Source organism: Silene latifolia, chromosome 6, assembly GCF_048544455.1.
Source record: "Silene latifolia isolate original U9 population chromosome 6, ASM4854445v1, whole genome shotgun sequence".
In the NCBI taxonomy this organism is placed as follows: domain Eukaryota; kingdom Viridiplantae; phylum Streptophyta; class Magnoliopsida; order Caryophyllales; family Caryophyllaceae; genus Silene; species Silene latifolia.
This window is the reverse complement of record NC_133531.1, coordinates 6,656,293-6,669,867: the sequence shown is the minus strand read 5'-3', so window position 1 is coordinate 6,669,867 and position 13,575 is coordinate 6,656,293. Positions and strand designations below refer to the sequence as shown.

Below are 13,575 nucleotides of genomic sequence, written 5' to 3'. Positions count from 1 at the left end.
AATCTAATCTACTCCTACCAAACAAAGCCTAAGTCTATAACCTACCCGCCATGGTACAGAGTTGACCAAGCCCAACCCGCCTAGCCCCGAGTCGGCCATGAGTCCATGACCACCTCTAATTAGGTTTACAATGACACACTCCAACAAGGTCAATATACCTACAAAATTTATTACTCAATACTCATCAATCATGATTATAGGTCCAACATTGTACAAGTTTAAACATAACAAGGTTCAACATTAAATAAGGTAGTGGACTAGTTGGGGAATGACTCAAAACTACTTTCAAAACTACTTTCCATTCTCTCTTTTTTCTTCTCATACTTTTTCACAAGACTGCCTATTCTCTTTCCCCTTAAGTTTTCTACTTCCTCATCTTTCTATATCTCTTTCCCTACAAAATTTCCCTTAAACAAATTAAAAACAAGAAAGATGAACAAAGAAATGAATGGATATGAAGGAGAAGGAGTAAAAGAGATGAGAATAGATTATGTTTATAAGGTTGTAGTCATCGGAGATTCTGCCGTTGGCAAGTCTCAGTTACTTTCGCGGTTCGCTAAGAATGAATTCTCTTTCGATTCTAAGTCAACCATTGGTGTCGAATTCCAAACTCGTACCCTTAATATTCAGTCCAAAGTCATCAAGGCACAGATCTGGGATACCGCTGGTCAAGAAAGGTTTTTCTTCTTTCTTTCTTTTTTCGCATACTTTCTTTCTGCAACTTCCTCCGTTTCAATCATTTATTTTTGTATCGAGTATAATATAATATAAACAAGTGGTCAGAAAATTTGAAAAACCCTAACTAGATAAATTATAAAAAGTTGGTTACCCACTAAAAATGACAAATGAGAATAACAACAATTTATTGTCACGTTTGTACTGTTTGCGGAATTTGGCCTTTCCTACAATATTTGTAGTAAAAGACGCTATATCATACGGTGCTAAAGGTAAAGAAGACAAGAATTATTGTCTCGATACGAGGCTGATTAAATGTTGGTTTGGATTGGATACGGGTTGGATTATTCCAAAATTTTTGGCACGACTAAGTGAAATAGTATGTTCAAAATGGGAAACGCCTATTTACATACTTTAGCTAAAATTATCGATTTAAAATTTCGTGTCGGGTATGGGTTGGGTTCAAATTACGTTTTAGGCACAAGTAAACGGGAAATATATAAGAGCCCCTCTTTTATATTGTACTGATACTGCGCCTTATTTACTAAAAAAACATAATTTATCTGAAAAATCGATTTAAAAGTAAATGTAAATTATCTGTACTTATGGTCGACAGAAAAAAATCGATTTAAAAGCAAACGTCAATTATGGACAGAAATATAAACGTACAAAACAGTGTGGTGTACCATAACTGTGTGGTTGATGACAATATTTAGTTTCATATTTCCATGTGCTTTCACCAATAATTCTCATTTAATTCTTACACTTTTGTTTGGAATATGGTTATGTGACATTTTCAGAGTACACCTTATTATAAATCTGTCACACATCTTGTTTTACATAAAAGGCCTAGAACAACATCGGCGCCTTAGTGCGTAAATGATTTGAGGTCAGATGACACGTCTGAAACCGTCTAGGGTATCCAGTATGGTTCTTTTTCATAAAAGGCATCCAATGTATAACTGAAATTTAATAGTTGCATTAAAATGTAGAAACAAATAATAAATTACAGATTGGTTTGTGTACAATTCTGTTGGATCAGGTTGCATAAATGCATTATTGTGGCAGACAGTACTAATTTAGTAATATATCCCTTTAATATTGTAATTTGATGTTATACCATATCAGTACATACAACCTGGTCTATACCATTTTTAATTTAAGACGGTCCTCAGCGTGAAACGAATCAAACTATATACGCAGTTAGTAATGCACAAATACTATCTTACAACTGGTTGTATAAGAGGTATGTACAACCGCGTCAAAGTTATCGAGCTCTCACACAAAGTTGTTGAGTTATTTTACAAGTTATTGAGCTATTTTACAAAGTTATTAAGCTTAATAATTATTTTGTTAAGCTCAACAATTTTGTATCATAACTCGATAATTTTGTTAATAGAGCTCGACAACTTTGTAACAAAGCTCTACAACACTGAATAAGTTGTATATACAACCAGTTGTATAATACATTAACTCTTAGTAATGCGCATTAGTTGGTCTTTGTGTGCGACTGTTGTATAGGGCGACGATAGTTGCATAAGAGATTTTGGGAATTAGAATAAGATAAGATTAATTTAATTAGTGGTAGATGGGATTTCTGATTTTATGCCCTGCTTTAATAATGGAGTAGTTTAATCTTAATTACTTGTTTATAGATGCATTAATTAGTTCTCTGATCCAAGATGGTTAGGACAAATATTGGAATAAGAGTACCAACTGAGTAGGTAAGGTGACTTAAAGAAGATATTGTGCCTCCAAAAGATTTGAGGCAAATTCTCCTCATTCTTTGATTTGGGAGTATATGCAATAAAGTAGACTACTCAACCAATACCAAAAATGCATTAGTTTACTGGTTAAGACGGTGATATTGTGTTCATGTCACCTTTGAATCTTTAAAGGAAGCTTCTAGTTAAGACGGAGATATTGTGCTCCTGTCACCTTTGAATCTTTAAAGGGAGCTTGTGAATCGTACTGACTGTGTCATAGACTCGTAGTAACCGGTTGTAGTGGGTAGTGATTTTTTTTTTCTTGGAGAGTAATGAATAATTCTCATGAGTTATTGGAGTTGTCAGGATTCGAACCCGTAACCTTTGGTCATGCTGACTCTGATACCATGATAAATCATCTCAGGTTGAGGTCCAACTATTATATTTATTCCTATTATGTACGATGACATAGTATACTGAGACGAACATATCTAAAATATGTCTTGCCTTGGAAAATGAAAAGGACTCAAAAGAGTAGATAATTTATGATTTATGATGTCTTATTTATATTTTGGGTATCTCAGGTACAGAGCAGTAACAAGTGCATACTACAGAGGAGCACTAGGGGCAGTGGTAGTATATGACATAACCAAGAGGCAAACATTTGATCATGTAGCAAGATGGGTAGACGAGCTCCGAGCTCACGCCGATAACTCAATTGTAATCATGCTAATCGGCAATAAGGCCGATTTAGCCGAGAAAAGGGCGGTCACAACTGAGCATGCGGTAGAGTTTGCACAAGAGCAAGGGTTATTTTTCTCAGAGGCGTCGGCATTAAGTGGTGATAATGTGGAAAGTGCATTCTTAAGGGTACTTGAAGAAATATACAGCGTGGCTTCTAAGAAAACCTTGGGTAATAATGGTAAATTGAATGGGCATGAGCCGAATGCGTTAACGGGTTCAAAAATCGATGTAATTAGCGCGTCGGATCTTGAAATTAGTGAGATGAAGAAACAACCTAATTGCTCTTGTTGATCATTGTATTCAAGTTAAGGAAAATGTGAATGAGGGTGTAGTGTGGTACTATTGGGATGTGATTCAAGTAAAGTTGTTGATTTTAGACAATTGCTTGAGGTAAAAAAAATTCAATCAATGTCAATTTGTCACACATTGATATGCATAAATGATATGCTTTTGTACATATGGTATTTGACTATTGTTTACTAATTTAGATATTTTTTCGAGAATGTTAATCTCTCACTATTTACACGAATATTTCTTTGTTATGTAAACAGATTATGAGTAACATCTCTCATGATCAACTTTATCAACTACGTTCATTGACAGTTGCAGTCGCGACATGATTATATTAATTAAGGAAAATAATTGATGGCTAATAATGGCATGGTTTGGCCATTGTTGGTGGATAAGAAATTAGGTACAAGATTAAGGAGAAAACAAGGTGTCACTCTCATAATCCCATGTGTTATGTGTGAGTGTAGTTAATGATGTTGCTTAAAGATAGCAAAGTGGGTGGCAATAATGATCCATATCTTTAGGGATTGGGTACACACTTATGATGAAATGAAATTGTTCATAATTAACAAATGGTTGGTACTTTTGGTGTCCAAATTATTAGGTATAATTACTAGTATTACTAAACTTAGTGAGAAGAGGAGCTAAGCCCTGCTTTTTCTAAGTTGGACTTGCTTGATTGATGGCGATTATTTTGTCGTCACCAATAACGCATGTTAACATGATTGAGTAAAACATGTATATAAAAGAACAATTACGTTGTCTGCAAATTCGTCACTAATCAAATTACCAAATCTAAATGAAAGGAATCTTAATTAAAGAAACTCATCATATGAGTTTCGAGTCATAATAATCTTGAAATAATAGAAAGGCGTGTCTAAATTATACATAGATGACATGGTCTCGGAGCCAGAATTGAAACAGTACAAGGTAAACTCAAAAAATTCAAAAAACTCTCGGAATTTCTATTCTCCAATGAGGACAAACACCCCTTTTAGCCCTCCCCTAACTCCGCTACTAGCCACAATTGTAGAATAAGAAGATCACAATTGTAGAATAAGACGGTTTTACGCTGTGAACCAGCCGACAGCCGAAACAAGTCTGTAACGTAGACCATCTTTGTTATGAACCAACTAAAACAAGTCCATGCATTTTCCCTTAGGAATGGTACAGTCGACACTAATATCCTCATTACAAAACTGCTTGAAATTCCCAACATTCCTTATGCACGCCAATTGTTCGACCTTATTCCCCAACCAACATCTTCTTTATACAACAAGCTTATTAAAGCATATGCTTCTCATGGACCTCAACACCATTGTTTCTCCCTTTATACCCAAATGTTTAAACAAAGCTGCTTCCCTGATCCCCTTACTTTCACCTACATTTTCTCAGTATGCGCCGCGCTCTCGTCTGCTCGTCTTGGTAAGATTGTCCATGGACATTTTGTGGTATCGGGTTTTAAAGACGATGTTATTGCGGTTACTGCATTAGTTGATATGTATGCTAAATTGGGTTTGGTGGAGTTTGCTCGTGTACAGTTTGATCAATTGCAGTACAAGGCTGTTCCTGTATGGAATGCTATGATTGCAGGGTATGCGCGACGTGGGAAAATGGAGGAAGCGAGGACGTTGTTTGAGTTAATGCCTTCGAAGACTGTGGTATCTTGGACGACAATGGTGTCAGGGTATTCACAGAATGGACAGTATGTGAATGCATTGAATACGTTTTTGTCGATGGAGAAGGTTGGAGGGTTTATGCCTAATGAAGTGAGTTTAACTAGTGTTCTTCCAGCTTGTGCTAATCTTGGTGCATTAGAGATTGGGGAGAGGATTGAAGGGTACGCGAGGGTAAATGGGTATATCGAGAATTTGTTTGTTAGCAATGCGTTGTTGGAGATGTATGCGAAGTGTGGTAAGCTTGATGTAGCAATGCTGTTATTTGATGAGATTCGCGGCAGGAAGAATTTGTGTTCTTGGAATACAATGATCATGGGTTTGGCTACTCATGGAAAGTATGAAAAAGCTCTCAAATTGTTCCATCAATTGTTGGTAAGTGTGAGCGGCTTCTTGCCTTTTTCCGTCTACAAGGCAATTTTGATGAAGAGAGTTTTGTGTTTACTACCCTAACATGTGTTACTTCGACAATTCACTTTGACTACATGTCCGATTAAAACACTCCTACATTCCGAGTCAGTAACCAAAGTTGGCTGATGTGAGTGGTAAAAGCTCTCATCTCTTAAACAAGTGCTCAGGGGTTCGATTCCTGACTCTTGTGAATGAAAAAGCCAAACTTGGGAGGGGTCAACCCATTCAATTGTCTTCAGTACCTCGAAGAAGATTGCCCCAGCTCTCGTCGGTAGGGGATACTCTTGGTCAACACCAAAAAAACATTCCGAGTCAGTAAATATTCCTTCTTTTTAAAGTTTGTGAGCAAGTTTTCCATAACATTTGATTTTGCGGTTGCAGAGAGAAAAGATGGTGCCAGATGCGATAACATTTGTTGCAGCTCTTCTAGCTTGCACACACGGTGGCAAAATCGGGGAAGGCAAAGAAATATTTGAACTGATGGAAACTAAATTCAAAATCATCCCAAAGTTAGAACATTATGGTTGTATGGTTGATCTTCTTGGACGAGCAGGAAAGCTCAATGAAGCGTATAACTTGGTACAAAATATGCCGATGAAGCCAGATGCTGTGATATGGGGTACCCTTTTGGGGGCCTGCAGTTTCCATCGGAACATTGAGTTTGCAGAGAAAGCAGCAGAGGCCCTCTTCAGGCTTGAGCCATGGAACTCGGGGAACTACGTTATTCTTTCTAATATCTATGCTTCGAAGAATGATTGGGATGGAGTTTCTCGGACGAGAAAAATGATGAAGGGAAGCCAAGTCCCAAAAGCAGCTGGTTACAGTAGTATCGAAGAGTCGGGTGTTATTCACAAATTCATTGTAGAAGATAAATCTCATCCAAGATTCAGTGAGATATATGCTGCTCTAGAATATGTTTATAGCAATATGAGAGCTTCTGTAGATGAAAATAATTTTGATTCCGAAATTGAAACTACTGCATGACTTGACTATTGCACGCGCCATACTGCATTTTTCTTCAAGTGTTTTGTTTTGCATTCACAGACACTTGAAACACAAATGTACATTTTATTTTTTGTTTTTCTAATAACGGGGAACTTGCAGCCACTATTCAGTGCACCTTGAAGTAAACAAACCCCTGAATACTTGATAGCATGGAAATTGGGCAGAAGTTCCTCTTTTTTTTTTTTAATGACTGTGTCAAGGTCTTACTCAGTAAAGCGTACTGAAGGTAATTGGTACTGTAAGAGTTTAAACCAGAGACGCATGGGTTGCGGCAGAATCAGCAGTAGCAGACAGCAGTAGCATTATCCTGAGCATCAACAAGAAGGACTTCCTCCTTTTCGGGTTTTGCTCTCGCATTCCCTCCTCCTCCTCTGATCATCATTATAATTATGAAGAAAGAATTCCCCTTTGTGATAATACAATGTTTTAATGTTAATGTTCATGTTCCTTAAACCACTAGCAATCTCATCCTCAATCAAGCTTATAACTTAAACCACTCCCTCAATTTCCAGCTTTTGTTACTCCACATCATCATCAGCATGAGTCTAAGCGGGCCTGGCCAATTCAAGCTCAGCCCAAAACAAGTCCGGAGAGGGTGAGGAGTCTAAGCGGGCCTGGCCAATTCAAGCTCAACTCGAAACCAGCCCGAGCGGGGTTGAGACCGCTTAGGGGGTGGGCCAGGGGCAGGCTTAAGGGCGGCTAAGTGAGGGTTAGAATTGAGGTTGGCCTAACCAGGGCTGGGTAGGATTTGCCAAACACGCCAACACGGGCACGACTCGAGATATAGGGCAAGTTGGAGTCGACCGTGCCAAGCCAATATTGACCCGTGTGGCGAGCCGGTTACGAGTGGGCTGGGTCAGCCATTATCTTTGACCAGCCCTAGGGATGTCAGTGGGGCGGGTAAAAGCGGGTACCGCCCCGCACCCGCCCCAGTTGGGGCGGGTATGGGTAAAGCTTTCGCGAGTAGTGGGGCGGGTACGGGTACAAAAATTCCACCCGCCATGGTTGGTGGGGCGGGGATGGGTTTTACGCCATACCCACCTAATACCCGCTTACCCGCCAATTATTTAAAAAATATGTATTTTGTTATGACTTTTTATAATGTTCTTTATTAAATTTTATAGAAAATATTAAAGTAGAAATATAAAAATTAAATTTTCAGAAAATTCATAGTGATTAAACTACATTTTATCCAAAAAAGTACCGAAAAAAGTATGACATAGTTGGTTGGTGGGTAAATGGGGCGGGTACGGGTCTAGATTTTCTCCCGACAGGGCGGGGACGGGTATAGAAACTTTTACCTACCATGGGTGGTGAGGCGGATACGGGTTTGAGAATTTCTTGGCGGGTACGGGTACGGGGGAAACCTATATCCACCACCGCCCCGCCCCAATGACATCCCTAACCAGCTCTATTCCTTATTGAAGCCACACTCTTTTTATGTCCATGGTCCAGTACATTACATTTGGCGCGTAGCGTTAGCCCTAAAACAGTAAAACCTTTAATTAAGCCTTTTTTAGGACACTGTAAAAACTGTAAAAATCAAAACACCCAAATATTTTATATAATCCGTTATTTTCCTCCGCAAAACAAAATCAATTAGTTAGGGTTTCTCGATTCTTCATCAAAATCGTAACTTCCTCGATCCTCTCGTCGAATTCAATTCAACGTAATCTAATTTCCTTCCAATTTATGTTTGATTATATCATATCATATGAGTAATTTTTATGTTTCGATCAATTTTATTACTATTATTATTGCTCGATTATGAATATTGCAAATTAACGATAATTTGTAATTTCAGGTGAAAATATGAGGCCTGTGTTCGTCGGAAACTTTGGGTATGATACTCGACAAGTCGATCTTGAGCGTCTTTTCTCCAAATACGGCGTCGTTGAGCGCGTTGACATGAAATCTGGTAATTCTTTCAATTTTGTCTTTATTTTTTGTAGCAAGATTCCATGATTGTTGAAAATTTGAAAGGAATGTTGTGAAATTTGTAGCATGATTTATAAAATTAGCGATTGGTGTGTTTTTGAGGAATTCGAGTTTGAATCTTTGTTGAATTGTTGAATATGATGTTTGATTAGCGTGTATGTTATAACTTATGGTTTGTGTCGTCGTTGTATCGTTAATGATTCCGACATGAGGTATGCGATTATAGTCTGTTAGTGTGATTTCTAAAGCTGAGTGCTGAGTTTAGTGCGCCTTTTGGTCGTTGTAGAAACAGTATGTCTACGGTGGTAGTCAGTTAATTGTTTATCTGTCGTGTATGAGTAGGTGCATGCTTAGAGGCAAGCTGAATTCTGAGTTTTGTGCGCCTTTTGGTCGTTGCGGAAACATTATGTGTGCTATGGTAGTCAGTCAATTGCTTACCTATCGTGTATGGCTAGTTGCACGCTTAGAGGTAGTGGTTTTTGTAAAAACGCTAACAAATATTGTAGTTCAGAAGCCACTCATTCTCTTTAATAGAAGTTGAGGCACCTTAGTAGTTAATACTATATCCGTCCCAATCATTTGTATACCATACTCTACAAAGAATAAAAAAAGTAAACAAAGGATTGAAACGGAAAGATTAACTCTTAAAGAACTCGAGTAATTTAATGCTCCCCATTAACTACTCCTAAATCGTGTTTATGCTGCTTAGTTTAGAAAGCCATGAGTGGCATCAAGATGATGATGACCTTTGTCTATGCTGCCTGTGTAGCGGAAGGTGACGGTGTGCATCCATAAATACTGGGCCTTTTTATTTTGCAGAGAAATTTGTAACTTCCAATATAAAATTGTAGGGTTATAACCCTATGGATTTTAAAGAAGGTTAACGTTTGGAAGTAAATGGCAGGTTTAATGGGGAAAAAAATGATGTAATAAGGATTTAGAAGTAAAAATATGGAATTGAATTGTAGTGTGCCTGGTTAGGTGTGCATCATACAAAAAGTACGCATGCCTTGCGTGTTTTTGGCTGTTGCATAGTGCATTAGTGAGCCTGTCCATGAGCGTGTTTTTTCAATCTATGATACGTTGCATGCTCACTGTCACACTGTGTAGTTGTTCAGCGGATCTATGAATTGTTTTAGCCTCTCAATAGAGTGTAATAATCATAAAGGGTAGTACAGTTTCAGAATGTGGGTCGCCCTATTGTTTTTCTGTTGCCAATTACCATATGACATTATGTCATTGACCATGATGCTGTCATTTTTGTTTTCGTGTCTCATTTTTTTGTCCTTTCTGTTGGTGAACAAAATAGAAACTACCATGGTAGTGTGGCACTGATGACATCTTGGTCTTAGTGGGATTCACAAACACAAGAATGCAACATGTTTCGAGAAATTCGCCATATTAAGAGTTTCTTTTGACGCAGGAACCTGAGCTTCCATATGGATTCCACAACTGATATATTTAAGTATTAAGAAAGGCCTTCTTCCTGCTTGTCTGCTTTCCACGCATCAGATGGAAACTTACTGCATTGCATTCAATTGATCATCAATCTTTCATTCTACACTGCTAGAGGCCTAGAGTTGTCTTTTTTACCAGAATGCTCATCCTTGGATTAATCAAATCACCATGCCATGCACTCTACCTTCCATCATTGCGGCTCAATGATTTTTGTCCTGCCATGTCTTCTTATCCTGAAAGCGTGCTGTATGAAAGGCAGAAGCATGCTTCACACTGACAGAATTGAGACTTTGGTTTAGAATTTTATGTGCCAACCTTGATTTAGACTTCATGCTACAATTGTACATCCTTGAGTGCATCAGCCGTTCTCAGGTGTTGTACATTTTTTTGGTTATTGTCAGGGAAAAAATTGTAATTTGGCTGATAGAACTCCTAAGCTGCAGCTGTAGTGCTTACTATTCTTATGATATACTATCTACTAATTTAATCTATCTTTTATGTAGGGTATGCTTTTGTTTACTATGAAGATGAGCGTGACGCTGAGGATGCCGTTCGTAAGCTTGACAGATATCCATTTGGTTATGACCGGCGTAAGCTGTCGGTGGAGTGGGCTAGGGTAAGTACTACTATCCTGAGTAACTCTTTGAAACCAAATCTACAGCTCCTCTTTTGATAACAGATCTACAGCTTATTTCTGTTGCATTCATAGCATTTGATTTTCCTGGATTATAGTAACCACCTCGTACAGTGTGATCTATTTTGCTAGCTGTGCCTTGTGTTTTCCTTTTTGTTCTAGACGTCTAACGGCATGTAGTAGCCTACGTTGCATTTTAATATTTTATCTATATTGTTTCCGAGTGACGCCTTTTGTCTTCCCATTTTGGTTTCTCTAATACATTTCTCTGACTAGTTGAGTGTTAGTAGCGGTGGTTGACTTGTTGTTACTATTTCTTCCCTGTGATATGTAAAGCTGTCCGTTTGGTACAGGGTGAAAGGGATCGAGCTCGTGATGCGCCCAAGGGATCAAGACAGAGACCTACTAAAACCTTGTTTGTGATAAACTTTGACCCAATTAGAACACGTGCGCGCGATTTGGAGAGACACTTTGAACCTCATGGCAAGGTTCTAAATGTCAGAATTCGAAGGAACTTTGCATTTGTGCAGTTGGAAACTCTGGAAGATGCAATTAAAGCTCTGGAGAGTACAAACATGAGGTCGGTGCTGCAGATCACACTTCTAATCAATGTAATTACTAATTAGATTCTTCATGTTCTCGATTTGACAGTTACCTTACTGCTGACTCAAATTTTCAGCAAGCTGCAGGACAGGGTAATTTCAGTTGAATATGCTCTTCGTGATGATGACGAAAGAGACGAGAGAGAACGTAGCCCTGTAAGAGGAAGTTATGGCAGGAGTCCTTACAGACGGTCTCCTAGTCCACTTTATGGTCGAAGCAGACCAAGTCCTGACTATGGTCGCAGAAGACCAAGTCCTGACTATGGACGCCCTCGCAGCCCAGTCTATGATAGATATGATCGTCCCGCTTATGACAGACGACATAGTCCTGTTTATGGCCGTATTCGCAGGTTTATCTCTGACCATTACATTTTCTTTTCAATTCATTTACTCCTTCCATCCCTTTTTCGTTATTCTCCTTGACTTTGGTGGTTAAATGTAGAGGCGGCAAACAATGACACGACACGAAAACACGACACGAACCCGACACAAAATTAATGGGTTTGGGTTGAGCCTTAATGACCCATTTATATAAGTGGGTCGACACGAACACGACACGAGGTTTAATTGGGTCGGGTTTGGGTTGAGCTCGCTAAACACGAACCCGACACGAATGACCTATTTACTAAATTAATCCTAAATTTTCTTGATTTTCCATCGCATAAATATACTTACACTTTCCAAATATAGACAAAACACGAAAACACGACACGAACCCGACACGAAATTAACGGGTTAGGGTTGAGGCTTGATGACCCATTTATGTAAGTGGGTCGACACGAACACGACACAAAATTTAATTGGGTCGGGTTTGGGTTGAAAGGTTCGTGACCCGTTTAAATGTGACACGAACGCGAACTCGACACGACCTAATCTGTTTGCCAGGTCTAGTTAAATGGATCAAACTTTAACCTTATTTTTTCTCATAACAGACTATAGATAACTTCCTTCAAAACGATAGTATGAAAATAGGAGACATTGATAAATTTTGAATCGCTCTCTACGTTGATCTGAAAAATTGAATGATTAAAGTCAACTTCAGCTGACAACCAAAGCCAAAGTGATAATATCAATAGGATATAGGGGTATCTCTGAAAACGGTTAATTTGATGATTGTATTTTCTTATTGCAGTCGATCACCTATCAGGAGGTCAAGAACTTGAAGTTTGAGAAGTTTTGGAGTGGCGGTTGCTCATCACAAATCTGTTATTGTGTTCAGTGCGTAGTGTATGATAATCGGAAGTTTTAGGAAATGTTTGTGGAAATGAGTGAGTTCATCTCCAGATTAATACACGATAATATTTCCTTTGTTATTATCGAATGTCACTTTTCCGTGAAGAGCCCCTGTTCTATAATCAAATATATCTGTTTGATACTTTGTATTGATGAACTCATAGTCTTGCGCATTTGCATCTGCTAGTTTGTTCCCCCTAAGTGGTTACTCAAAAGAGAACGGGAGATTATTCTCGAACTCATTAGTTTTATGATATAGACTTGCCAATGTTTTGGGTTCGAGTTGGCTAGGATTACTCAGCTAAATGAACAACCTTATGTAAAGGCACAATTTATATTCACATAAATAAGCAGACTAAAACAAAACAAACGAACTCTCTCATTCATGAAACGAACTGAAGGAGAAAAATGTTGCTGCCAATCCAAGGCCTGTGATCGAGCGACCAGTCAGCCAAGTAGACCAAGTTTTTACCAGCTTAATAACTTGAATTTGATTCTCGGGAAAGAGGGTATGAATGTACGTTGTTGCTATAGTTGTTCATGGGTCATCCCGCCCATTAGGCCTGTCCCATCCAACCCGCTTATTATGTGGGCTTGGACAAATACGGAGTATTTTTTACACGAAAAATTAAGAGGGCGGGCCAAGCCCAGCCCGCCAAGTTAAATGAGCGGATATGGACAACAATTAAATCCCGTGGGCCGGACCATTATGCCCATTTACTATTTAAATCTTTTACTTTTACTTTTAAAAAAAGACATTTTCAAAGAAAATTGTATCAATTTTATAGAGATGTGGAACACTAAAATAATATGTAAACTATAAAGATTAAAATATAACGAAAATATTTATATATTGGCTAACCTTATATATTTTAATTATAAAAACATCTAAATTGAAGTTTCTTTTTACGGCCCATTAGCCCACGGGCCACCCGACTTTTGACTAAAGGGCGGGCAAGGGCAAGGATAATTGGCCCATAATCAAGTCCCGCCCCGCCCTCTAAGGTCTTAAAGGGCAACTTTTTCTTTCACAGCCCGACCCATATCCGTCCTAAGCCCGCAATTAAACAGCTCTAGTTGTTGCGAAACTATATTAGCATAAAGGGGAATACATAAGACGGTTTTAAATGCCCAAGGATTCTGAAAGTAGGCCTTAAACAACATCGTTCAATAACTTTATCAGTTAAGTTAACTATCATCTC

At 38.4% G+C, this 13,575-nt stretch overlaps 3 protein-coding genes across 3 annotated transcripts; all 3 read left to right on the top strand.

Moving 5' to 3' along the window:
* The first annotated feature begins 226 nt into the window (after positions 1-226).
* LOC141586192 (ras-related protein RABA3-like) lies at positions 227-3,628 on the top strand. The gene is made up of 2 exons (XM_074407339.1): positions 227-677; positions 2,966-3,628. The coding sequence occupies exons 1-2, from the start codon at positions 433-435 to the stop codon at positions 3,414-3,416; spliced, it is 696 nt and encodes a 231-aa protein (XP_074263440.1). The 5' UTR covers positions 227-432; the 3' UTR covers positions 3,417-3,628.
* Positions 3,629-4,189: 561 nt separating this feature from the next.
* Positions 4,190-6,525, top strand: LOC141586191 (pentatricopeptide repeat-containing protein At5g08510). Its single transcript, XM_074407338.1, has 2 exons — positions 4,190-5,467; positions 5,885-6,525. Exons 1-2 carry the CDS (start codon positions 4,541-4,543, stop codon positions 6,485-6,487), a joined length of 1,530 nt encoding a protein of 509 aa, XP_074263439.1. The 5' UTR covers positions 4,190-4,540; the 3' UTR covers positions 6,488-6,525.
* A 1,548-nt stretch (positions 6,526-8,073) lies between these two features.
* Positions 8,074-12,546, top strand: LOC141586190 (serine/arginine-rich splicing factor RS31-like). Its single transcript, XM_074407337.1, has 6 exons — positions 8,074-8,177; positions 8,313-8,426; positions 10,408-10,520; positions 10,892-11,118; positions 11,218-11,490; positions 12,273-12,546. The coding sequence occupies exons 2-6, from the start codon at positions 8,321-8,323 to the stop codon at positions 12,301-12,303; spliced, it is 750 nt and encodes a 249-aa protein (XP_074263438.1). The 5' UTR covers positions 8,074-8,177; positions 8,313-8,320; the 3' UTR covers positions 12,304-12,546.
* Positions 12,547-13,575: the final 1,029 nt, after the last annotated feature.

Excerpts from the sequence above, each read along its gene's own strand:
- LOC141586192 (XM_074407339.1), top strand. The coding sequence starts at position 433 with ATGAACAAAGAAATGAATGGATATGAAGGAGAAGGAGTAAAAGAGATG. Across the intron at positions 678-2,965 it reads GATACCGCTGGTCAAGAAAG|GTACAGAGCAGTAACAAGTG; the intron begins GTTTTTCTTCTT and ends TGGGTATCTCAG.
- LOC141586191 (XM_074407338.1), top strand. The coding sequence starts at position 4,541 with ATGAACCAACTAAAACAAGTCCATGCATTTTCCCTTAGGAATGGTACA. Across the intron at positions 5,468-5,884 it reads AATTGTTCCATCAATTGTTG|AGAGAAAAGATGGTGCCAGA; the intron begins GTAAGTGTGAGC and ends TTGCGGTTGCAG.
- LOC141586190 (XM_074407337.1), top strand. The coding sequence starts at position 8,321 with ATGAGGCCTGTGTTCGTCGGAAACTTTGGGTATGATACTCGACAAGTC. Across the intron at positions 8,427-10,407 it reads GCGCGTTGACATGAAATCTG|GGTATGCTTTTGTTTACTAT; the intron begins GTAATTCTTTCA and ends TCTTTTATGTAG. Across the intron at positions 11,119-11,217 it reads CTGGAGAGTACAAACATGAG|CAAGCTGCAGGACAGGGTAA; the intron begins GTCGGTGCTGCA and ends TCAAATTTTCAG.